The sequence below is a fragment of the Sciurus vulgaris genome (genome assembly GCF_902686455.1).
Source record: "Sciurus vulgaris genome assembly, chromosome: 13".
Classification (NCBI taxonomy): Eukaryota; Metazoa; Chordata; class Mammalia; order Rodentia; family Sciuridae; genus Sciurus; species Sciurus vulgaris.
Genome location: NC_136474.1, coordinates 59916972 through 59944857, shown reverse-complemented (window position 1 = coordinate 59944857; position 27886 = coordinate 59916972). Strand labels below are relative to the sequence as shown.

Sequence of the window (27886 nt, the reverse complement as noted above, 5' to 3'; positions counted from 1 at the left end):
ACAGCAACATTCTTTTTGATAGACACGAATAGAAACAACCCAGTTGTTTTCCCGATATAAGAACAAAACTAACTCTTAATTTTAGCAGCTTTGTTATAGGTGTCCATGTTTTCCCTCCCTTTTAAAAATTGGAGGTATTAATGCCTAACAATTGACTCCTTAAGAATATGATTTATGTATTACAATATGCTTTGACTAAAAAACTGAAAATCTCTAAGTTATAGCAAATAAGTTGTACTTATAATTTTAGTATTTCTAGAACCTTCTGGCAATTTTTTTTTTTTTTTTTGTAAATCTTAAGTATTTTCTTTAAGTTCCCTAATAAGGGTAATAAATCACTTTAGTTTTTGGTTACCTGAAAATACTCATTTTTAACTGAAATTTTCCCAGTTATACAAATCTGCTTGAGACATACTTCCTCTGAGAGTCATGAAGATATTGTTCTGTTGCTGTCTGACTTTGTGGCTTGGACAAGTTTGCTGTCAGACGAAGAGCTGTTGTTCATTAGAGCTGATCTGTCTTCTCCATGGTCTTTTGTCATTTTACTATTATGTATTTAAGAGGACATTTCTGAAAACCAAGTTATTCTATTTGGGATTCGTTGTATTTCTTAAATCTGAGTTCCCCTAGCTCAGTTTTTCTCCACTTATTTCCCAAAAGGTGAGACATGTTTTATCCCACAAGTCAAATCAAAGTAAAACAAGTTGTGATGTCATGAATATTTACAAATGGACAGATTTTCTTCTGGTCCATCTCATTGCTTCATGTGCACCTTTATTTTTTAGGGTCTTATTTTTATGTGATGGTCACTGATTCCTAGTGGCCCATTGTACATATGACCCTTAAAGTTTACCTGATTTTGAGAGCTCTGCATTTTAAATTGTGCATATTGTTCATCCTTTTTTTTTTCTTTTCTTTTCTTTTTTAAGTGAAAGGTTTCTTTTTAAAAAGAATATTAAAGGAAGTGAATGATTTTATCCTGGGCAGATTTTTACTTTTCAGTATGAAAGTTTTTTAAAAATGAGAAAGATTTTAGAGACACATGCACTAAAAAGGAATGGAGAAGTTTTGTTGCTGTATCTTAATTTTCTGTGAATTTTCAATTTTTTTTTAATTGACCAAGCTTGGTTTAGAAAGAAAAAAAAAATGTCTTGAATTGGTTTGCAGTCCACTTGGATTACTTTCTACTGTACTACACAGAAAAGCAATGCTTTCACCCTCAACAGGAGCCCATGGCCTTTTCTTTCCTGTCCCCCATTGCCTTTTAGATAGACTTTATTTTCAGGACAATTTGAACAAAAACACAAAGTCCCCAAATACACATTGTGTCTGAAGGCTCATGGGGGCCTCCATTATCAACCTCACCAGAGTGGCATATTTTTCTACAATCATTGGAATAGGAATATCATTATCTCTGAAAGTCTATAGGGTTCACTAGTTCATTAGGATTCACCCTTGGTGTTCTACATTATATAAGCTGTGACAAACACATAATGACATATATCCACCATTAAGGCATTGTACATTATAGTTTCACTGTACTAAATCTTCCCTCCATCTCCCATAATCCTGGCAACCACTGACCCTTTTACTGTCTCTAGTTTTGCCACCTTTTCCATTATGTCACATAGTTGAAACCAGTATTGTTAATGTACCCTTTTCCAAATCACTCTTACATTTAGTAATATGCATTTAAGTTTCTACCATGTCTTTTCAAGCTTGAGAGTTTGTTTGTTTGTTTGTTTGTTTTTAGTGTTAGGCAGTATTCCATTGTTGGAATATCACCGTTTATCCACAGTTTGCCAAAGGATGTCTTAGCTTTGTCAAGTTTTGGCAATTATGAATTAAGTTGCTATAAGCATTCATGTGTACATTTTGTGTGACATAAATTTTTAACTCATTTGGTTAAATACCATGGCATTTGAATGCTGGATCATATTATAAGACTATATTTAGTTTTTGTTTGTTTGTTTCAGAGGTGGGGGTACTGGGGATTGAGCCCCAGGGCAGTTTACCACTGAGCCACATCCCCAGTCCTATTTTAGTATTTTTAAGAAACTGGTAAACTGCCTTGCAAGGTGGTTATCACGTTTTTCACTCCCATGAGTAGAGTGAGAGTTCCTGTTGCTCCATATTCTCACTATCTTTTGGTAGCATTAGCGTTCTGGATTTTGACCACTGTAATCAGTATGTGGTGATATTTCATTATTTTAATTTGTGTTTCCCAGGTAACATATGATATACAGCATTTTTTCAAATGCTTATCATCCTTACATGTACACATATTTTAGCGTGGTGTCTGCTTAAATTGGGTTGTTTTTTTATTGTTGAATTTCATGAGTTTTCTATATATATTGGATAATAGTCCTTTATTATGTGCCCTTTGCATATATTTTCTTCCAGACTATGGCTAGTCTTACTCTCTTTACAGTGACTTTTACAGAGAAAGAGTTCCTAACTTTAATGAGGACCAGTTTATCAATGCTACCTTTCATGGATCTTGCCTTTGGTGTGGTATCTGAAATCTACTATCTAGGTTTTCCCTGATGTCATCTTTGAGGACCTATGTATAAGTTTACATTTTACATTTAGGTCTATAATTCATTTTTTAATTAAGTTTTAAAGAGCATAAGGTTTGAGTCCAGATCTTTGTTTCTTTTGTTCTTTGCACATGACTGTCCAGTTATTCCAGCACCATCTATTGGAGAAATGGTCTTTTCTCTATGGCTTTGCCTTTGCTCCTTTATCCAGATCAGTTGTCTCTATTTATGTGGGTCTATTTATGGGTTTTCTCATCTGTTACATTGATCATTTTGTGTATTCCTTTGCCAGTACCACACTGTCTTGATTATCATAGCCTTATTTCTTATTTAAGTCTTGAAGTCAGGTAGTATCTGTTCTCAGACTATTCTTTTCCTTTTATGTTATGTTAACTATTCTGGGTTCTTCTTACTTTTTCCCTTTTTTTTTTTTTTTTTTTTTTTTGGTGCCCAGGATTGAACCCAGGGCTGTTCAACCTCTGAACCACATCTCCAACCCTTTTTATATTTTATTTTGAGTCAGGGTCTCACTAAGTTGCTTAGGGCCTCTTTGAATTTGCTGAGGTTGGCTTTGAACTCACTATTCTCCTGCCTCAGTCTCCTTAACTGCTGGGAGGTGCCTGACCTCCCACATTTTTTGAGAGTGTTGTTCTAAACACTTTTTTTTTTATGTAATAGATCTAGGTATTTGAAGAATACACATTATCTACAATAAGTAACATTTGTTGAGAAGTTATTAAATTTCAGGAAATATTCAATTAACCCTCAAGTAAAACCAAACACAAATTTTACAATTTCAGCCAAAGAAACCAATGCTCAGAGAAATGTAATGAAATTCTTCAGACATATTAGGTAGTAAATAGTGGAGTATGGCAGTCTGCCTCAGAGAGCAGAATGTGGGCACGCTTTCCAACATCTACAGCGTGAACTAATTTCCTGGGAAAGAAATTCTACAAATTAGCCAGGTTAATAAAGAAACAAATTATACTTTAACTGGACATTTACTAATCATGCATTATATACCATGTATTATTCTAGGCATTAAACTTTCAAAATAATTGCCACCAAGCATCTTTTCTAAATGAGCTCATTGTGCAGTGTCTTATAGTAAAGAGACAAGTTAAAAATACAATAGTAGCTTTTTTTGAAATAGTGTCAAACTGTAATCAACATCGATACCCATCAAGTGGAAAACGGACAAATTGTGGTATAGCCATGCAATGGAATGTTGTTCACAATAAAAGTAGGAGGTGGTATGATATCAACAAAGTTTTTTGTTTGTTTGTTTGCTTTTTTGTTTGTTTGTTTTTGTTTGCTTGGAGCCCTGGGGTTGAATCTTGGGCACTTATCTCCTAAGCTACATCCCTAGCTTTTTTAAATTTTAGTTTTTTATTTTGAGACAAGGTCTTGCTAAGTTACTTCAAGACCTTACGAAATTGCTGAAATTGGCTTTGAAATTGCCATTCTCCTGCCTCAGCCTCCTGACTCACTGGGATTTTGATGTAGTTCTATCTCACAAATCTCACTGGCTAAATCTTATTAATGAAACTCTACTGCAGTTCTTCTAACCAATTTAAAAGTAAAGAGCAATTTTTCTCTTTAAACTTTAATTCCTTGCCTTGTATTTAGGTCATTTTTTTTTTCACTTTGAACTACATATGCCCTAACAAAGTTACTACTCCCAGAAATTTTCTGAAATTAAAGTAGTATTTTTTTTCTCACAAGATTGACTTCTTAACTCTAGTCCTTAAAAGAATTTTTATTCTTTAACATCCTTTTCCAAATATACTCATGCATTTTAGATTATAGGCCACAGACACCATTTAACTTATAACAACTTTTATTTTATCATTTAAGTTGTTACCACTATTAGCAAAACCAAACTTCATTTTATTTGCTTTCTCTGTTTCCAAACCCCAAATATATAAAAGGGAATTTACTATTCTTTAACCTAATAATTATCAGTGTTTGTTAAAGGAAAATGTAAGAAATTGCTGTTACACTTTCCAGTCACAGCCACATGCTAAATTATACAGAATGATGACCCAAAGAGATAGCTCAAATGATGAGATCTTTAGATGAATCCTAAACTTACAGTGAACAATTCCGTTTTCAAGGAAAATTAGTTTTTGCCTGTTTTCTTGGCCATGACAAAAACTGCTTAGATAGGTGCTGGCACAGTGAAATAATGAAAAGGCAGAGAAATATGCAGTCTAAATAATAACTGGTTAATCAGTACCTCAAATTGCAAGTCATTTGTGCTTCAAGGACAGCAGCAGCATGTGTCAGGGAAGTGATAAAAGTCCCTGGTATAAGACAGTATCTGACAAGTGGGCTCATTTCCTCAGCATCTGAACATATGGCAAAGCCGTGTTTTCCAGTCTTCTTTGTGTGGCAGAGATTGGTCTCCTAGTAACATGGACTTTTGTTTGTGCTGAAAAGAGGATGAACACTCTACATAAATAATTGTAATTATCTTCTCATTGAAGAAACAAGCTTGGAGTTCAATTTTGTTTTCTTGGGTAAATCGTCAATTTTGGAAGGAGTCAAATTAAATGTTCTCTGTTTTCGCAAATAGCTGATGCAAAGTTAGTAAATTTGGTATAGGTTTTGCTTTCCACAGAAATGTCTTTTTTGATTGAAGTGTTTAGGTTGAAATACTTCATTTTTTTAATGTTAGTTACTTTATACTGTTTTTTCCCCCTGAAGTGTTATCATTTAAAAATTCTGCCAGTTACGTTTTCATTTTGAAAAATATAGTCAATAACTCAAACACATTGGAAGATTTTGGAAAAAGAATGCACAGTTTAAAAATCCATAATTTGGTTTATAAGCATTTTTTTCACATAAAATTATGGTGACTTTCTTCAGTAATCAGTTTGTAAAAACCAGAGTTTTTGTGTCTGGAAAATTTCTTATAAATTATTTCCTCAACCATTTGTTTTGTCATCATTCACACACACATACACACACACACACACACCTTGAGGTCAAATGGTATGATATTTCCCTAAGGTTAAAAAGAGTTTAGAGGTGCTCACAGTCTTTACTATCCTCTGTGCATATATGATTACATGACCAATGTCAACTCTACATCATGTACAACCAGAATGAGAAGTTATACTCCATATATATATAGTATGTCAAAACAATTAGTCCATTCTTCTTGAATAAGAGTGGAATACATAAGTGTGTGTGTGTGTATGTGTGTGTATTGGTGTAAATAGAAGTTCATGGGTGGTTGTGAAAATTAGATTATTTACAGGTGCTTCCCATAAATTCTTCAGTTCAGAACACTTGAAAACTGAATGCTGAAAATTTAAACGTGTTTTGCTATACCTTCCTTTTTCTTTATTTTACCATTGTTGTATTTGTTGTTGATATATTGGCAATTCTTCCTACTGCTTGTATTTGTAACTATTTTAATGAAATTTCTCTCTATAACACCAACTACATTATGATCATGATTTTGCCCGTTAAAATATCTGCTTGACAACAGCTTGACTGAGGAAGGAAAGATGCCAAGTATTTTCGCCCTCTGATCGCTAGACAGTAAATGTGCTATATTGACCTTAGTTTAAATTCCCTATTAGAATTTAAATTAAAAAACTAGATATTATGTTGTTATATTAAAAATTCGACTTTCAAATGTTATTTTTAATTGAGTGGAAAATTTTCACAAGCTACCCATTTTGATCTGAATACCATGCTTAAGTGATATACCAGTGTCCTTGTCCATCCAAGACTTGTCATATACTTCCCAAGTGGATACAATGTTCTGTGGAAGTTGAGAATCAGGAAGGATTGCAGGAGAGAGAGTTTCCCCATAATGATGATCTCTGCATTTATTCTTTTCGTCTGTTTTGTAGGAATTACAGAAAAGATGACTTTGAAACTTAGAAATAGTATCTTTAAACAGATCCAAGAAGAAACCTGTAGAATTGCATGTCCGTTTTTTAACATAAATGGCATTTTGATTTTCTTATTATAGTCTTAATATCATTAAGTATGGCATCCCTTATTAATTTCATATGATTGTCTTACTTTTTTTTAATCTGTATGTGTCATCTCACCAATTGGTAATTAGTAAACTAGAAGAAAGTTAAATAAGGGTAACTCTTTTTTTTTTTAGCTAAACAATTTCCCCTTAACTATCATTTTAATGTGATACAACAGGACTATAAACCAATTATTTTATTGAACACAGACTTGTTATCACAATTTACAAATTTTGGGATTTTTTTCTACTAGCTTTACTATGAAGTTTTTCCAGTAGTACCATGTTTTACGTGGCACTTTGCATTGTCATGTTAGCTCATTTCATTGTCTGATTTCTTGCTGTCTAAAGCTTTTCCTGTCTCCCTTTTTAAATCAATCCTAAAAAATAGTCATTGAATTCAGTTAACATGTCATTCACTCATTTTGAATGACATAAAAACAGTAGTATTCTAGATCTGGTTTTTACTATCTCCAGAGAGCTAATTGTCAACTTTCTAGAAATTTTACAATCAGTTTATAAAACTTAACCATTATTAAAAATTAAACTAAATGTATTAATTCATATTAAAATATTAAAATAAATATTCAAAACCTATTATGGCCTAATTATTTTACTACAGTGTAGTATTATCTGTACTTTTCAAAGAAGTTATTCTGGTCTGTATCTATATGATGAAAATACCATAAAATGGTGCATTTTTGTGCATTTTTTCCCAACACTAGGTTTAGTGATTTTACATCATAACTTGGAATAGCCATGGTAGAAGGATTGACACCACAGAAATCAGCAAAGCCACAAGTCAGGGAGTGATTTATCGGTTTGTTCATTGTGTTAGTATGGAAGTTGAAGTGTCAGTTTAATGAATAAAATTTGTACTAGGGTGAGAAATAGTTCAACAGTAAATCACATACCATATTAATTAAATTGCTCAGAAAGCTTGCAGATTGGAATGAAATTTCATTTGTCATATCAAAGTTAAAATTGTAGGTTGGCTGGATATACAAGAGTTCATGGAAATATTCTGAGAAAATTGGTTGCCTGCAGAATTTTCCATGAAAGCACATTCCATTATTATTATTTATAAATTATGTGCTGCATAACTTTTATCAATAAAGTTTACAATAACCTATATATTTATGTATTTTTTGAGGGTTAGTTGTCAGCATGCACAAGTACAGCGCTATAATCAACTCTGCAGTAGCGACTGAACCTCTTCCATTTCCATTCTGTATTTATTGATTAGTGGACTATTTGTCTGTTTTGCCTAAGGTCCTCTGTTTCCTTTTTTTCCATCCTTGAATTAAAAATCCAAAGCTATTAGACACCACATATTTTAACAGCTTTACTGAGATATAACTCACATAGTATGTGATTCATCATTTGAAGTGTACAATTCAATGTTCTTAATATTTTTAGAGGTTTATACAACCCTAACCATCGACCAAGTTTAGAACAGTGTGTCCTTCCTCAGACTTAATTGAACAATTTGCAGTCAGTCTTTATTCTCTCCTCCTTCCTAGTTCTAAACAAAAAATAATCTACTTTCCATCTATGTAAATTTGCCTATGCTAGACATTTCATACAAAATGAATCATATAATGATTTTTGCGCAGGGTTGGGGGGCGGTTACTGGGGATTAAACTTGACCACTGAGCCACATTTCCAGCCCTGTTTTATATTTTATTCAGAGACAAGGTCTCACTGAGTTTCTTAGTGCCTTGCTTTTGCTGAGATTGGCTCTGAACTTGCGATCCTCCTGCCTCAGTCTCCCGAGCTGCTGGGATTACAGGCGTGCACCACTGTGCCAGGTATTGTGGTCTTTTGTGTCTGACTTCTTTAACTCGGCTTCAAAGTTTATCCACAGTACACCATGTTTGATACTTTATCCCTTTTCGTAGCAGACTATTACACATTTGTATAGTTATACTGCATTTTTACATTCCTCAGTTCAGGGACACTTACATTTCCACTTTTTTTTCTATTACAAATCTGCTACTATTAGTATTGGCATGTGATACATTTAGTGTAGAATTGTTTTATCAGTCCTCTTGAATATATATTGGTGGGTGCTAACTAGGGTATGTGGTACATTCGTGTTTAATTTCTGTTATTATTGAACTGTTTTCAAAGCAACTGAATCATTTTGCATTCGCATCAACAGTGTAGGAGCGTTCTGATTTCTCTACATCCTCACCCATACTTGATATTTTTATTTTCATTTCAATGATCCCAGCGAATGTGAAGTAGGATCTCATGGCAATTTTGATTTGTATCTGCTGATGACTAATTGTGCTGTTCACCTTTCTTCTCATGTTTGCCATTTGAACGTCATCTTTATAGAAGTTGATATTCAAAGTCTTTCCAATTTTTAAATTGAGCTATTTCTATTATTGAGTATTATTGACTAGTTGATCTTATGATTCATGCATAAATGGAAGGGAATAAAAATAATCAAAATAATTTTACAAAGAAGATATTTAGAGTTTACACCCTTCTTAATTTCAAAGATTACCATAAATCCAAAGTCTTTATTAGGTAGCATAATATCTGTATGCAAACTGATGTATAGATCAGTGGAATAGAATTCAGACTTCAGAAATAAGGCCTTACATTTATTCAATTATTTTTCAAAAGAATGTGTTCTTTTGTATGTGGTCTTAGTTCCATGTATTATTTATGAGAGCTCCTTATTAGATATATTACTTTCAGATATTTTATCCTATACCTGTTGGTTGTCATTTCACATTTTTCAGAGAATCCTTTGTGGTAGAAAAGTTAAATTTTTTGTAATTATTTATGAATTTTTCTTTTATTGCTTTTACTTTTGGTGTTATAATTTTGAGGACTTTGCTTTGCAAAAATCACAAACATTTTAATCTTAGGTATTCCTGTAAGAAATTCAAGTTTTAGCGCTTGTATTTAGATCTGTCATCATCTTGACTTAACTTTTGTGTGTGTGGCTAAGTAGAGATCAGACTTCCTTCCTTTGCAACTTGGGAACATAATTGTCTTGGCATCATTTGTTGAAAAGACAGTTCTCTCTCTATTGCATTGTCATGCCTTTTGAAAATGACTTGAATAAATGTAAGGCTTTATTTCTGAAGTCTCAGTTCTATTCCACCAATCTATATATTAATTTGCATGCAAATACTATGCTGACAAAGACTTTGGATTTACAGTAATCCAAAATTAAAATCAAAATGGAAATTAAGAAGTGTATGAACTCCAAATATCTTCTTTGTAAAATTAACTTGATTATTCTTATTCCTTTGCATTTATATATGAATTGTAGACAAGCTTGTCAATTTCTGCAAAAAGCTAGTTGGGATATTGGTAAGAAATTTCATTGATTTTGTAAATAAAGTTTTGGAGTAATGCTGGTAAGAAATTTCATTGATTTTGTAAATAAAGTTTTGGAATAATGCCATCTTAATTATGTTAAATGTTTGGATTCATGAACATAGGGCGTATTCTCATTTATTTCCATCTCATTTTAAATATCTTTAAACAATATTTTGTAGTTTCAGTGTATAAGTCATAAACTTCTTTTGTTAAGTTTTATAAATTTGTCAATGTTTTATTCAAATTTGTTCCTAACATTTTATTGTTTTGGTGTCCTACTACATGAAATTATTTTTCCCTAATTCAATTTACAATTCACTAATAAATAGAAATATAATTGACTTTTTTTTTTTTTTGGTACAGGTTCTGAACCACATCCCCAGTCAATGTGGTATTTTATTTACAGATAGGATCTCACTGAGTTGCTTAGGCCCTCGCTAAGTTGCTGAGGCTGGCTTTGATCCTCCTGCCTCAGCCTCTGGAGCTGCTGGGATTACAGGCATGTGCCTCCAGGCACAGCTAGTTGACATTTATATATTGATTTTGATTTTGTTTATTAGCTTTACTAGTTTTTTAGTGGATTGCTTAGGATTTTCTGTGTATGAGATCATGTCATCTCTACAGTAATATGCAAACCATCTGCAAAGATAGTTTTATTTCTTCCTTTACTATCTGGGTGCCTTTTCATTCTTTTTAAATCTAATTCCCTGGTTAGAACCTACTATGGATATTTGGGTCATTTATATTGGAGGTTCAACCTCTGAAAGCATTTCTGAGTTTTAATCACAGAACATGTGTATGAATTGAACTTGAATCACAGTTAAGAGTAAACAGAGACACATGATAGAATTGTAGACCATTTTCCTCCATCAACATGTGTGATTTCAATATTACCTTGATAAATTTCAGGATTTCTGAATTCATGAAAAAATTTTGAGTGTGAAATGATTGTGCCGCCTCTCCAACACATGCTCCTTCAGCAGTTTGTATTTCCTGTGTGCCTATACCACCTGTAGTTGACTGAGTAATGAGCACCCGAGTCCTACATCCTGGAACTTGTAAATGTTAGCTTGTTTGGGAAAAAGGTCTTTGTTGATATATCTTATGTTAAAGTTTTGAAGTGAGGAAATTTTCTTGGATTATCTAGATGGCCTTAATTACCATCATTAAGGCCTTTATGAAACAGGCAACATTGGAGCTGAGGCATGCAGAACAGGTCATGTGATGCAGCCCCAAGCCAGGGAATGCTGGCAACTGCCAGAAGCTGGAAGAGGCAGAGGATGGATTCTCTCTTAGACCTTCTGGAGAGAGTGCAGCTCTACTGAATGTGAATTTGGACTTAGGGCCTCCAGAACTATGAAAGAATAAATCTCTCTCTTTTTTAAAAGCAACCCATGTTATGGTCATTTGTTATAGAAGCCAGAGGAAATTAATATCCATGCTAATAATCATTTGTTTAATATCTAGTTTCTGCACTAGATGGTTAACTGCACAAAAACCTCAATTATCTATCTCATACATCTCCGCAAGTGTAGGAGCTAGCATAGGGCTTGGCAGTACTTAGGTTTTGTTGAATACTAAGTAAAATGAATAAATGGGCTGTGGTTTTAGTGTTTAGTTGGGTGAATAAGTAAACATGCAAATGAATTTGGGAATAAGTAATATATTAATTTACACAAATAGACCTATAGTAACTAACTGTACAAAATTATTGCATTTCTGCTTATTTAGCAAAGGAACTAGGTGGACACGACACATTGATGAGTGAAAGCAAGGAAGACAAGCTTCACAGGTGGTTTTATTGATGGAAAGAGTTAGAATTTGAGTTTCTGGCCTAAAAAAAAAAAAAAAAAATTGCATGCTCTCTGAGGATATAGGCCAGAAAGGGGCATCTGGAAATGTGCTTTCCTGGATACTGCCCTCTAAGCTGTAGCAATTTTCCAGTGGACACTGCCATGCTTCATGCAGCTTCTCTGGACTCCCAGTGTCTACTGGTCTTGTTTCAGGAGACCAGTGAGGTATTATCCAGGGGGCCCAATTATAGAAGTTATAACTTTTATAGAAGTTATAGAAGAAAGACCTGTGGAAGAGATGTGGAAAGTCTGAAACCAAATTATGAACTATATGCAACACAGGTAATTTTTGAAGGGAGCACTTCAGAGTGAACAGAGGTGAGAGGCCTGGCTGTTGGGTTAACATGCAATTTTATATATCTTGTTATTGCAATGTGCTGCTTTAGTCATGGCTACGGATGAGAGAGAGAGAGGGAGGAAGGGGGTGGGGGGAGAGGGGAAGGAGGGGAGAAAGGAAAGAAAGAGAGAAAGACCAAAGTAACAGAAAACAAAGTACTGGATGGTTTGCTTTCAGTTTTGCAGCAAATTTATCCTGATGGGGTTACTTTTTAAAGAGACTCTTGCCACTATTAACTGTGAAATATTTTTATTTAGATTCATCATTTTGGCTTGTGCTGTTTACCAGTATTAATGGATATATCATATTACTTCAGGTTATTGTGTGTGTGTGTGTGTGTGTGTGTGTGTGTGTGTGTGAGAGAGAGAGAGAGAGAGAGAGAGAGAGAGAGACGAGGGGTGGGGGAGAGAGAGAGAGACTGACTTCACAAGCAGGAAGCCCTTTCATACTATAGCCATGTAAGATTAGCCTTTTTCATTATCTCAGTTCTAACTTGTAATTCTTCTCTCATCTGTGTTAGTTCCTGGATCTAGACTGGACTTCCCATTGCCATAACTTTGTGCTGTTTCAGCCCCTTCCCTTATGTCAAATTGTATTTCTTCCAAGAAGCTGCCTTAGTAGGAGGTGATATATCATTTTCTGAACTCCTGTAATACTTTGCTTATATTTTTTATGTAACCATTAAAACGATAAGGTCCACCATTTACTGAGTATTCACTATATGCTAAACATTGGGTTACATCCTTTACATTTATTATTATTATTATTTTTGGGTGGGTACCAGGTATTGAACTCAGGGGCACTCGACCACTGAGCCACATCCCGTCCTATTTTGTATTTTATTTAGAGACAGAGTCTCACTGAGTTGCTTAGTGCCTGGATGTTGCTGAGGCTGGCTTTGAACTCGCCATCCTGCCTCAGCCTCCTGAGCTGCTGGGATTATAGGCATGCGCCACTGCACCCGACTTTTACATACCTTATTTTATTCAATTCTTACAATGTTTCTGTGAAGGGCTCCATTATCCCCATTATGCAGCTGTGAAAACAAAATTTAGAGAAGGTTAAGTGATTTGAAGTTTAAGTGATTGAGATCCACAGTTTACACATAGGTAATCTCTAGAACTTTTTATACATTTGTCCTTCAGTTTAACATTGATAATATGTGCATTTTTCTTTCCTAGACTATATGATGTTTGAGCACAGAGACTCAATATTATCTCTTATTTCTCTAATTATAACTCCCAGGACCTAGTAACTCAAACATTGGTTTGATGAATCAAGCAGTATCTAGACTGAAATTATTACAATAAAAATTACTAGGCATTAAATATATTTTAAAATAACATAAGAAAGTTATACTGATGACTACAAGTAAGTCATTATAAAAGCCCCAAAGATGGAATTTATGGATAGGCATGATTTACATGATATTAAGTATGCCTTTCTCCTGTTTCTTATAGTCCTATATGTAAGTAATGTATAAAATGGTAAGATATTCATTCATGAACTTTTGAAGTTTTCTATGTAGATGATTCATTTTAGACTATCAAAACATTTTGGCTTAATCAATTTTGTGTGTTAAATGCAAATGACTATATTGATCTTGTGGGGTTTTTGTTTTATTTTGTTTTGTTTATAGGATGGAGTAGGAGTAGACGAGAAGCTGTCTTTGCGGCGAGTAGCTGTGGTTGAAGATTTCTTTGACATTATCTATTCGATGCATGTGGAAACAGGGCCAAATGGAGAACAAATTCGGAAACATGCTGGACAAAAGAGAACTTACAAAGCAGTAAGTAGAAAGAAAGAAAGAAAGAAAGAAAGAAAGAAAGAAAGAAAGAAAGAAAGAAAGAAAGAAAGAAAGAAGAAAGAAAGCATCTTGAAAGTAGTTATTATGTTTGCTTGATAAAATAAGTTGGAAATAATTATAAATATTCTATCTTCTACATAAATTAGACCATATCATGGTCACACCCAACACTCAAAATATAATTATTACTGACTCTGTTTTGGTCATATTTTCAGAAGTCTATTGCATATAATTAAAACCTCTCTCTAGAATTCTCATTGTTTTCTTTTAAATATATGTATATATACATATAAATAAATATATATGCAAATATTTATATTTGTGGCAGTCCCATGCAAATGCCCATAAATGGGAAAATATATTTGTATTATAGATTATGTATCATAATATATGAATTATGGACAGCTGCCATTACTGTTTTAATATTTCTTCCCCATAAAATCATATTAATATATTTGGATATTTCTTATTTTATCTTTATAGCTTTATGGACAAAAAAAAATGTATGTACTTTTCTTATGCCCCCTTATATTAAATACATTTGTCCTGAAGGACTTATATTTCTTAATTTTCTAGAATGAACTATTAAAAATATGGGTCATTTTCATAATTCTAATGCCCTTGAACATTTTAAAATGGAAAAAATGGAAATATATAACATTTTTATTGTAAATTATTTGAAAAGGAGATTTAATTAACTTAAATATTGAAATATATTTGTTGTCAGATGGAGTTATATATTATTTCTAAAATTCATAATTATACCTACAGTTTGATCTAGACATTTTAATCTAACTTCTTATTTAATTAAAAACTTTGTGAAATCATATTACTGTAGCTATTTCATCATTTCTAGCAAAATTGAACAGTAAATTATTCTTTTCCAATATGAGCAAAGTGTACATTAGAAGTACTTTATCAGCAATCAGAATAATATCCTCTTTTTGAATTCTTATTGAACTCTGCTTTTGGCTACCTTTATATTAACTGTTTTCAGCTATATTGATACACAATATCAGTCTGGATCCATTTTTTTTTCAGATACAGAAAAATGTGTGAAATGCTCAAAGTTTCAAATACAGGTACATATGTTTGAAAATTAGCTACTGAGCATAAGAAATAGCTTCTTTTTCCATAACTATTTTTTGCTATATTGCCAGGGTCATATTGAATCTTTGTAGTTGCATAATAACCCCTAATACATGTTGTATTTATTCCTCCTTTTCTATGGTTTTGTTTCTTGGCTGTTTCCAAATTGCATGGTTTGTGGGCAGGCACAACTGTAAGTTTCCTTACATAATTCTGCCACATAAACTTTCTTTTGACTTATACATCCAAGGAGACCTTCTTAGTTTTTATCATGACTAATGATAATGACCTAGCTTCTTGAGATATTTTTATGTAGACTAATATTACTGAGCATACTCATTTTGCCTGTCTCCAAAGCCAGAGTTATTCCTCTGGACGGTAATAGGGAAAAGATTACATATTGATCTACTAATATCACTAACTGTGCACTCTTTTGATAATGCATTTTCATGAAATAAATACCTGAACTTGGTAAGACTCTGTAAGATAGGAATTCACAAGTTCAGTTGTTTTAAATGGAAAAAAATCTCAGCAAAATAATGAACAATAAAGAAGTAACTTCATCTGCAGAGCGGCAGCCAGATCTGTTTAGGTGCCAAAAGCAACTTAAAATAATTTAATCTTTAAAATGCATTCATTAGAGACCTATAATTAAATTGGAAGCATAAGTCTGTACCACTGACCCAAAGCCTCACCCTCTGCTTTCTTAAATGAATGTAGAGAATCTGGTCCAGTGTCATTATGCCTACTGTACATCTGCTAACTACTTTCAATAAATGTGCAAGTGTTTCCAACACATACACTTTCGTTATTAACATTATTAAGACATTTTCTGCCTTTTGGGTTGGAATGCCATCTTTGAAAGCAAAAGCAGTACCTGAAATATCATCCAACCTCTCTTGAGTATGTCCCATTTGAAGATCCTTCTCTTTTCCAAGTTAATTTTTTATCTCTGCATTTAAAGTTTTGTCACCTTGTCCTGAAGCTGGAAGGTTCTTTTGGCCTAACCCTTTTTTCTGCTGGTATCTCTCAATTGAATCCTAATTAGGGAACATTTCCATTTTATGGAGTAATAATTCATTGTAGGAAAAAAAGAGAAAGAACTGCTGCAGAGCCAGCAAAATGGTGCACATGACTCAACAGTGAATTGAGTCTAATGTTAAAAATTAATATAAATGTTCAATTAATGGGGCATAAAACTAAAATACAATTTGAAATGGAATGGTTCAGTGCTATTAGAGCCATAGCCTGTTGGGTCAGAGTTTAGATCTCAATAGTAGTGCTGGAATTGGCTAGTCATTGGTAGGATTAGCTATATAACCTATTGCAATTATAATGGTTCCCATTAAGTTTAAGATTTTTTCCTTAGTTCTAACACATTGGCCCATATAGCATGCATGATTATGTTTATTGACCTTCTTTTTCTCCCTTTTCCTACATGGCCAAGAAACCATACTTATACAACTAATCATTAAAGCGTTTCATATTGTCTTAACAATATTATCAATAGATTTAGTGGTCATTTTATTTACTTTGCCTTTTTTGCAAATCTTCTTTCTATGTTTTCACTCTGCAGGAAATGGTGGTCTTTTAATACTGGATTAACTTTTGAATGCTATTTGGTTTTCCTATCTGCAGTATATCATTCCTTGAAATATCTAGGTATTATACAACTTACAAATTATTGCAAAATCTGGTCTGAAATATAGATTAAATTGGAGGGTATATATTCTATTACTCATGAGCTCTATAAAATCCACATAAAATGACACATTCTAGGAATATGTAAAGGCTATCATAATTATTTTTAATTATCGAAGTCTAGTGTTTTGTAGATCTTTTTTTCTGCATTTGTATCTGTGTACTAGTAACTGATACTAGTGCACTGAGTGTGTTTCCTGCTGTATATTTAACTATGGTCAATTCTCAGTTATCTATATTAATAGAATGGAGAAGAGCTGTGAGCCATCACTTGTGTTTGGATTTAAAATGTATCATTGTTCTAAAAATGAAATGCAGGTGTGTTTAGCAATGTGAAAAGTAACTTAAGAATTAATGGTGTAACTTTATAAAAATAATTCAGGAATTTGTCTTGTCTTCCATTTTCTAACTCTTTTCAACTTCTGCCTGAACTCCTCATTTATTGAATACATCAGTGTTCTCTCACTATCTTTTATTACTTGTATTTAATCACACGTGAAGCACAGCTGCCTTTTCAGCGTCAAATTAAAGGATTAAGTTTCAAAGCTCTTTCTTACTACATGTAAAATAAGAGTAACTGGTGGAAATCCAGGAACTAAGGGGGAAGTCAGCATTATCAATAGAGAGAACAGTCTGCATATACATGTATATACACACATACACAATTTGCAGTGTGATATCATAAACTTACATGTATTTCTCATATATAGAGCTGCCAATAATTACATTTATTTAATTCAGAGTAGAGAGCATATGCTATAGCTAAAAGAAAATAGGCTGGAAGCCAGACAAACAGAACTTTACATTTCAAATCTAGCACTCATTTCCTTTCTGTGCCACTTTTGGCAAATTATTTACTTTTTGCCTTTAGGAGGGGATAATGATATACATGATGTGGTGAAATGAATGTGTTAATATGCATAAAGTGCTTGGCATATGGTAAACTTGCTACTGATGTAACTTCTCCTCCTTTATTTAATTACTATTCCAGTTCCAGGTAGAAGAACAAGTAAGGCAATTAGCATTACTCTATCATAGAGATCATAGCTCTCTTGCCAGATGAAGTTCATACGAATTTCAGTTATTTCATTTTCTTTCCTCAAATTTTAAGTCTCTTAAATTATTCACAAGTTTTCAAATTTTAGAAATTAATATTTTTAATTAAATTTTTTAAACTGTCAATTTAATTTTCTGAAAAATACTAAAAATAGTTCTCTTTAAAGGGTTTGCTCTCAATAGGAAGGGAACTGTCCTTCCCAGAAATCACTGTAGGAACAAAGAACATTTTCAATTTTTCAGTTCTACTCCAAAAATTAATAGGGAAAATCTTTATTATATCAGTTCCAGAACACTCAACCTAAAAACTTTAGTTCACACTCCTTTTGCCTTGTTCATTTAATAAGCATCTATTGGTTCATCATCTTGATTCTGCTAAATAGGATATTTTAATTTACATTAGATTCTACTAGCTTGTTGTATAAAACATTCTTATCAACTTATGATGAAACCAATCAGCCAAATTTACAGCCAGTGTGGTTGAAAAAAATAGCACTAAACTAAAATGTGAGAGTTCTGAACAATTATTTAATCTCTTTTTGGCTTAGGTCACACTTTCCTCACAATGAAAGGAAGGGGCTGTGTCTTTCAGTTTCCACGAAGGTCCAATGGAATTAAAACAGTGATAATAGTATGCATGGGGCCATTGCTGTCCTTAGGACAAAAGGAAGACAGTAGACAAGTGAGCAAGTTGATTGACACAAGAAATGCTAAAATATAGGGAATTCATCCAGGTCTTATCAAAACAGATTGACTGTTAAGCATAGCACAGAGATAGAAGCTTTTTGTTCCATTATTATCTAGAGAGTCCTCCTGAAATTATAATAATGATAATCACAGTAGTAAAAATAATCTGTAGTCATTTGCCTTCTATTTGTATGATTTTAAAATAATAATCGAAGAAAGAAAACCATAAAAATCATTATGTCAGCAGATTTTTCCCTCCTCTGTATTTTTGCAAGTAAGTTTGTGGTAATCTACCCAGATTATAAGTGGACAGCTCCTTCAGCCTTTAAGCTGCAATGCAACAGGTGTGACAGATGTACAAGACTTAGTTGCATTTGCTCCTGACCTGTGTATGGCGATGCTACAGATCCCTTCTGCTTATTCAATGTTTTTCTGTAACTTTGTTGTAAAATGGAGGATGATGATGAGCATCAGTGTTGCCTGTCTATAGTCTGAGACAAGGTTTTATAGGGTTTTGAGACCTTTCACTGTTGGATGACACTGTTATCTATACATTTCTGCAAGGGCTGCCAGGAAGAATTTGGTCCCCAATGTATTTCCCTTCCTCATCACAGAACCTCAAGCCTTACTATTAGAACTTAATATTTGAGCTTAAGCATTAACCCCTACATCTTTAGTGTAAAATTCAGACATCCTTAGGCAAGAGAAGACAAAGAGTAAATTAGGCTGCTAGAAATCATTGGTGTTTTATATTGTCACTTTAAAAATTTCTTCTATCTCTCACCTCTAGCTGATTTAAGAGTGATACAGTATGGGAATGTGAGACATGGCATAGGTAAATCTGCTGACCTGCCATGTATCAGAAGATTTGCTGATTTTTCTAAGAGTTCTAGTGTGGCATTAAGCATAATAGGCTTCGGCATGTGTTTGATGATTAGAAGTGAGAACTGTATCATCCAGATGAGAATGAGAAGTCTGCACAATCTCTTTCAAAAATATTTATTTTCAAAAAAAAAAAAAAGGAACTACATCTCCTTTAAGAAATATTTTTAAAAGATTAGAACATATTATTTTGAAATAAAGGCAAAGTATTAGTTAAAAATCTAAGAGATGAAATGTTTTTCAGAAAAGGCACTAAGGCATGGCTAATTAATAGAATATAAAAATATTTATATTTCCTTTTAGTATTTTGAATTCTTTCCTCTCCTGCTGCAGATCCAAGTGCTGGGATAGCTTGTTTCTGAAGCATAGGGGTGAAGAAAATAGTTTCTGGGGCTCAAAACCTCATGTCTGTAGGCCACCTCTAAGCTTCTTTGATGGAATGTGAAAAGAAAATCAAAGCAAAATAATAAAACAAACAAATATAGGTCCTTGCCTTTTTATACAGAGGGTATCATTTATTTCATTTCATGGTTACAAACCTGAGTGCTGTAAACAGTCACTGTGGATATCTAACAGAGACAGGAAAATAAAGAGAGCTATTCCAAATTCAAACTTTTTTTTTTATTTAGTGATGGTTTTTCAGTATTGAGCTAATTAATAATTGACACTTATACAATAAATGAGTGATCTGAAATGTACTTTATGGCTAGTTTATCTTGGATAGTTTATCAATAAAATATTATTCAATTGTAGATATTTTACAGGAAAGTTTGTGAGGGTATAGTCAGTTTTTCCTTGCTGTAATCAAAAGACTTGACAAGAACAACTTAAAGGAGGGAAGCATTGTCTCGTGGCTTTAGAGGTTTAGTTTATAAAAATACTGTGAGTTTGTGCCCCTTCTTATTTGGCTCCATTGCTCTGGGCCCCAGTGAGGCAGAACATCATGGTGGAAGAAAGCAACTCAGGACATCACTGCCAGGAAGCAGAGAGAGGGCTTTGCTCACCAGAGACAAAATATAAACTCGAAAGACACAACCCCGGTGACCAATCTCCTCCAGTCATACCCTGCCTGCCTATAATTATCACCCAGTTAATCCATATCCGTTGATTAATCCACTGATGGTTATGACTCTTGTGATCTAATCTGATCTCATAATTTCACTTTTAAGTTCAGAGCTGCAACCCATGGCTGTAAAGACTACAATGCACAATGCAAATTTGCAGCAAATAATTACCCTGGATTTATTCAAATTTGGAGGTTCTTTATGAAGTAAATAAATAAGTAAATATGGAATACATGTATGAATACATACACACATACATATATATATACAAATATACATAATATATTTTAAGCACAGGAAAAATTGTTTTTCCTATTTGATTTTAAGGGAAATTTTTTTGTTTCATTAAATAATGGTATTTCCTTTGAGCTAGGATATAAACATGTTACTCACTTTTCCACACATTGGTTTATTTATATCAGTTACACACAGACACACACACATGCACACACACACACACACACACACACACACACACATACACACAGAGTTTTTACCTGGGTGATTTCTAAATGTTGAAAAATTATGCAATTTATACATGGTGTCAATAATGCTAAATTCATTTTTATGTTACAATAGTGTCACTCTCTGGGTGTAACTAAAAATCAATGAATATTATTTAAACTACTGAGATTCATAAAACATCTCAGATGGAAAAAACTCAAAAACTCAGTGGTATGGTAACTAAAGTTATTAAATAGTAGTCCTAAACAGAAGAATAGTGTAGTTCACTGCCACTTTCATGATTGATTTACTTTTCATATAGTTAGAGTTGTCACAGGTAGTCAGGGTTATAGTGAAAACCCTGTATATTCAAAAGTTGTCTTGTTATCGAGGTAATCAAAAGATGTAAGAGCTCATCCAAACCAGATTATCATCGACTAATATTCCATGTGCTTTCATCAATAATTTTTTTATTAAGTCATATTGTCCCAGCAAATTTTTCTGAAAAGGGAATTAACCTTGGGAGAAACTTCATTAACTCTTTATGTCAGCCTAGTAAATTGCTACTTCAGTGCACCCTAGTGGTAAAAGTTAGACAACGCAGCTTTAAAAGAACTCGACAATTAATACTTAACTGGGAGGGGATTCTAGAGGTTTGTTTTCCTGGGTACTGTGATGGAGTCATAGTCTCCTGAACTTCCTAAAGCGTATGCGTGTGTGCACACATATGAATAGTACTAGTAAGGGGGCATAGGACATTGGAAACTAAAGTGAGGTTGTAGAAAGTCAATGGTACTAGCATTGACGTCGGTTAGATCTATGTTTAAATCCTGATAGTGCAGTTTCTATGTGTGTTATTTTGGCATGTTAGTACCGTGTAGGGTCATTTTGAAGATCATAAATAACATACGCAAAGGTTTAATTGAATAATTGCCTCAAATGCTATCGTTTTTATTTAGCTGAATTGAGAAATTTTTAATATATGGAGTCATCTATTGGGTAACAGGTGTTATAAATAGTCTTTTATAGAATTTGAATATATAATAAAAAGTCTACTTTTTCATGTGTCAACAGTGCTCCTCAGTGACCTGTAGACATCACGTATTCATGTCTTCATTTGCAACCTTCCCAGAACTGAACATTTTATTTACTGGCTTCATAAACAGCAGTTTTAGTCATTTCATAATAAATAAAAAATTTTAGCAATTTTTATGCATTCATCTTTACTACTTCTCATCCCCCTTTCTGCCTTCAACATTCTGGAACTATTTCATCATGGCTAGCACATCCCACATTTGAGCATGGCTCTGCTCCTTAAGCCATAGCAATTGGAAAATGTGACTCCTGAACGAAAGTGAGAGAGTGATCCTGTTGCTATTTCTGAGGATTTACAATTTGAAACAAGTAATTTCTATCTTGGTTTTATTCTCAACAGTGGGAAAGATGTAAACATGATATCTTTTCTCAGATATATCAGTTGTTTAATTATTAGCATGGTTTAAATAGGTATCTCCCAAGAGGGCATGATAGGGCTTGGGGCAGACAGGTGACATTGCTTCAGATACTGCAAGGCTACTTAATATCTCTAAGCTTTCAGGGTTAAATTCCAGCAATACGACCATCAGCTATTGTGATAACCAAAATAGACCTCTGCTCTCTATTTGCAAAACTTCACCAACCAAGAGAAGCTGGTAAACACCACCAAGTAAGAGATATTTTCTAAAGGAAATTCTGGGGCAAGTTTTATACTTAGTATCTCCAAAAAAGTGCTTTCCTTATTTGTCAGTTGTTGAGAAATTCAAGAATTCAGACAATGAATTCTGCATCCCTGGTGCCTTACCGTCTCCCAGACTGCCCCTGGCTTGCATAAGTATGTGAGGACTATAAAACTTACTAAATTCTCTAGCAGAGTGAAATCTAAATTTCTTCCTTTTTACATTTTACTAAATGGAATGGCTAATTCTTGCTTGCCTTGAGTGTCTGTAGCAACTATATTCTTAGCCATGATCAAAAAAAAAAAAAAAAAAAAAGTGGCTCTCCACAGACTAGCAATGTATAATAAAAGTGAACTACCAGGGAGAGTCGCAGCAAGAGGCTTTGAGAGCTTGAATGTGCCAGTCAACACTGGATTAAGAGGGTGATCTGATTGTCTTGTCCTTCTCTAAGCCCCAACAGAAACATGAAGGTACAATGTAAAACACACTCTTCTTGAAAAATCCAGAGAAATAGATTTCCCGTACTCTTATGAGCATAATTGTATATTTTAATGTATTTCTTCATGTTGCTAGTAATTCTATAAATATTTGCTTTGCTGAGTCATTTTATTTACATATGATATTTCGGAATTCTTCCTATTTTACTATTAGGAAACATGTATGAAGAAAATCTTTTCCAGTGCCCATCTGCTCATTTCTTCCATCTAGTGTAAAGAACTCTCTGTTATGACAATCTGTTCCTTAGAAGCCAAATAGTCTATCATGAGAAGTGACTCAAAAGTAGAACCCACAGCTTTTGTGATACACCTCCAGTTTTTCTGACTCTTTTTGGTACTGTCACATTAACTCAATTGGTGACTATTTTTATTATCATAAAATAAATCTCAAAATTAAAGATGTTCATTGTTATTAAAAAAAAGGTTAAAGAAATTTCTTCCTTGAAAAGAAGGATGTCTAAATTTGAAGCATCATTAATGAAACAAAAAGATATTTTCAGTAACAGTTCATTTCAATTTAACTTCTCTGCCTACAGTTTGATTTACTAACATGTATTGATGTCGGGGGACCAGACTCATCTGATGTTGCCGTGGGATGCTGTTGCCTCCCTGCATTTCCTCCTCTAGGTTCTTTGCAGCATGCTGTGAATTTCTGTGCCTTTCCCCAAGCTGTGCCTTTGCCTTCTGTTCAGTACTTGTGCCATTTCCCTGTCTCTGGAGGACACTGCCTTCCTGCCCTTGCACTGCATTCACCTCTCATGTCTCTCACTCTACATTTGAAGCATTTGCCTCAAATCTTCAAATTGCTTAGAGCTGTCTGAAAAACTGACCTGAACTGTCTAAAAATATCCCTGTCTGCTTTGGATTTGCCAACTTTCATTTTAAATTTGACCACATACCCACCATCTTCTCTCAGCACCACACAGAAATCTTTGGATAGATAGTTCCGCTACTTGAGACCAGTGGTTTTCCATTTTATATCATAGCCCACGAGTGAATTGTGAAGTCAATTTAGTGGTCCGTGATCACTTACCACCTTTAAAAAAATAAAATCAAGAAGTGATTAGAAATAAAAAATCAGTTTTACTTTATGAATTTATGCATGTGCTAGTTTATAATGGAAAGTGTATTTATTCTTGTGCTATTGATCTAAAGAGTTGGAAAGCATTGCTTGAAGTGGGTACTGTGATCTAAAATTGCCTGCACTGTCCAATAATTACTCCTATTTTCCTAGCTTCTCACTTCTCTTGTCATACTCTTAGATATTCCTGTCTAATAGTTGGTTCCAAATTTAATATTAACTTCGGACACAAACCTGTATTGTCCTTCATCATAGATAAGCACACCCATTAAGGTGACAGGATTTAACAAATACGATACAGGACATCAGTTATAGTTTAATGTCAGATAATCATTTTTAGTATAATTTGATCCGAATATTGTATGGTTATTTGGAGTTTCAAATTAAATTTAGTACCTTATGTTTTATCTAGCCATCTTAATACTATGTAAAAATCGACTCTAGGTATTCCTGGTTGGGGTAGGTCGCATGCCTCAATGAGGGGAAGAAGATCAGAGGAACTGATGAATGAATAGGAAGACTGAATATAGAAAATGATCAGAGAAAAAGTAAGAGAAAGAAGAAATGGACAGTGGTATGAACTCAAAATAGCACTCTGTAGTAATGCTCCTACCAGGGTAGGTGCAAAAAAGTAGTGCTGCAGAATCGATAGGAACCCAGACACAATGTGAACATCTCCACCAGGGAGGAGTGGCAAGTTTGGGGTTGATGGTCAAATCTAGCAGCGGGGGTTTTGGTATTAGAAATGTCATCAAGGCACAGGAATTCTGTTGGTCTTTAGCATACATTTAGAGATCAGATGGATACAACTATTCCTGAAAGTTTTTTTAATATTATTTTAAAATTTATTTTTTCCCTTTTTATTATTATTATTATCACTATTATTATTTAGAATATGCAATACACATACTTGTTTTCAAAATATATAGACTGTAAAGCTCAACAATCAGCAGATGATGCAACTAAAAATTAAGAAAACCACATAAACATGTATTTCACTGAGAAGTATAATCAAATGGCAAATATGCTTATGGAAAAATACCCAGCATTAATTGTTGTTAGGGAATTTCACATTAAAACCATAATGGGATACTTAAGAGGTTGCCTATAGTTGTTTTTTACACATGATGAACATTTTTTATATATATATATATAAATAAGTATACATATGTATTTATATATTTATATAAATAAATATATGCATATATTTATATATATAGGCAATCTCTTAAGTATTCCATTATGTTTTTTTTCAATGTGTCGATAAATTCCATCAGCTTTATTTAAAAGTAGACATTGTTACCCTATGTGCATGTATGATTACATGAATGTATGATTACATGAATGTATGATTACATGAATCTACAATGTGCACAACCATAGAAACGAAAAGTTGTACCCCATTTGAGTACAATGAATCAAAATGCAGTCTGTAAAAATAAAAAACAAATAAAAAAATAAAAGATCTGAAAAGGACCCCTTCTCCCTACCTCTATGTTACTTCCAACTCCAGCCACGTGATCTCTCTCTAGTGGATTCCTAAACGCTCCTGTGGCTTCACCCTTGTTCCTCACAGTGGGCTGAAATATCCCTCTAAAATTCTGCTCACTCGAAACCTAAGAATGTGGCAGGATTTGGAATAAGGACTTTGCAGATGTAACTAGAGTAAGGATCGAGATGAGCTCCTGCTGGTTATGAGTAGATCCCAAATGCAATGGGAGAGTCCTTATACAAGACATAAAGGGAGAAGATGCAGGAACAGAGGAGAGGACTGGCAGAGAAAACTGGAAGAAAGCATCAGTAAGCCACAGAATGCCAAGCAAGCCCAGCTTGAGTCTCTTCCTCCTTAAGGGTCTTAAGAAACGACCAATCCTGGGGGTTGGGGATATAGCTCAATTGGTACCGTGCTTGTCTGGCATGCACAAGGCCCTGGGTTCAATCCCTTGCACCACCACAACAACAAAAAATAAATGACCAATCCTGGTCATATATCCACTCCAGACTTCTGATAAATTTCTGCTTTAAGTCAATCAGTTTATGTTAATTTGCTAGGGCAGTCCTAGGAAAATAGCACACCCCTTCCCATCTAACTTAATATCCTTCTAGCCTTCTTTTGGCTCACCTTGCTCAGCCACAGTGACCTCTTTGCTACTCCTTAAACAATCAAAGCACACTCCTGTTTGCAGCCTTGACACTTGTTGGGGAATGCTCCTCTCTCAGACATTTGTGCAACTTGCTCATTCGCTTCTTAACACTTTGCTCAAAGATGTCTGAGCCCTTGAGTCTTCCCTAATGATTCGCTTTTTAAAATTGCTCCCTTCTTCCCTCATACCCACCTGTTTCTTATCCTTCTCTGGTTTGTTGTTCTTCTCAGTCCTTATCACTCTTTGACAAATACAAATATTTTACTGCTTGATTTGCATATAATGGCTCCTTCCTCCAGTTTGCAGCCCTGTGGGAGGGATTTTGACTTTTTTTTTTTAATAAAAAATCATAAATTTACATAGGGCAATGTTGTTTGATTCATTCTGTTATTTTTTTCCCTTTTCCCCCACCCCTCCCACCCCTCTTTTCCCTCTATTCAGTCCTTCCTTCCTCCATTCTTACCACCCTCCTTATCCCTAACCCTAAACATAACCCTATCCCTAACGCTAACCCCTTCTACCCCCCCATTATATGTCCTCACCCACTTATCAGCGAGATCATTAATCCTTTAGTTTTTTGAGATTGGCTTATCTCACTTAGCATGATATCTTCCAATTTCATCAATTTGCCTGCAAATGCCATAATTTTATCATTCTTCATGGCAGAGTAATATTCCATTGAATATATATGCCACGGTTTCTTTATCCATTCATCAAATGAAGGGCATCTAGGTTGGTTCCACAATCTGGCTATGGTGAATTGAGCAGCTATGAACATTGATGTGGCTGTATCTCTGTAGTAAGCTGATTTTAAGTCCTTTGGGTATAGGCCAAGGAGTGAGATAGCTGGGTCAAATGGTGGTTCTATTCCAAGCTTTCTGAGGAATCTCCATACTGCTTTCCAGAGTGGCTGCACTAATTTGCAACCCCACCAGTAATGTATGAGTGTACCTTTTTCCCCACATCCTTGCCAACACCTATTGTTGCTTGTGTTCTTGATAATCGCCATTCTAATAGGGGTGAGATGAAATCTTAGGGTAGTTTTGATTTGCATTTCTATTATTACTAGAGATGTTGAACATTTTTTTCATATATCTGTTGATTGCTTGTATATCTTCCTCTGTGAAGTGTCTGTTCATTTCCTTAGCCCATTTGTTGATTGGATTATTTGTATTCTTGGTTTAGAGTTTTTTTGAGTTCTTTATAGATTCTGGAAATTAGTGCTCTATCTGAAGTATGAGTGGCAAAGATATTCTCCCACTCTGTAGGCTCTCTCTTCACATTACTGATAGTTTCCTTTGCTGAGAGAAAGCTTTTTAGTTTGAATCTATCCCACTTGTTGATTCTTGCTTTTATTTCTTGTGCTATGGGAGTCCTGTTAAGGAAGTCTGATCCTAAGCCAACAAGTTGAAAGTTTGGACCTACTTTTTCTTCTATAAAATGCAGGGTCTCTGGTCTGATTCCAAGGTCTTGATCCATTTTGAGTTGAGTTTTGTGCAGGGTGAGAGATAGGGGTTTAATTTCATTCTGTTGCATGTGGTTTTCCAGTTTTCCCAGCACCATTTGTTGAAGAGGCTATCTTTTCTCCATTGCATATTTTTGGCCCCTTTGTCTAGTATGACAAAATTGTATTTATTTGGGTTTGTG

At 34.1% G+C, this 27886-nt stretch overlaps 1 protein-coding gene across 6 annotated transcripts in view; it reads left to right on the top strand.

Moving 5' to 3' along the window:
- The window catches only part of NOL4 (nucleolar protein 4), a 367452-nt gene that overhangs the window by 57713 nt on the left and 281853 nt on the right, over window positions 1-27886 (top strand). For 3 of the 6 annotated variants that reach the window (XM_079109334.1, XM_079109333.1, XM_079109335.1), the window contains exon 2: window positions 13712-13861. In XM_079109334.1, coding sequence (XP_078965460.1) covers window positions 13712-13861 — 150 coding nt within the window. Of the gene's footprint in view, window positions 1-13711; window positions 13862-14898; window positions 14962-27886 lie in introns of those variants that run through there. The other 3 variants (XM_079109337.1, XM_079109336.1, XM_079109338.1) reach the window with 2 other exon arrangements.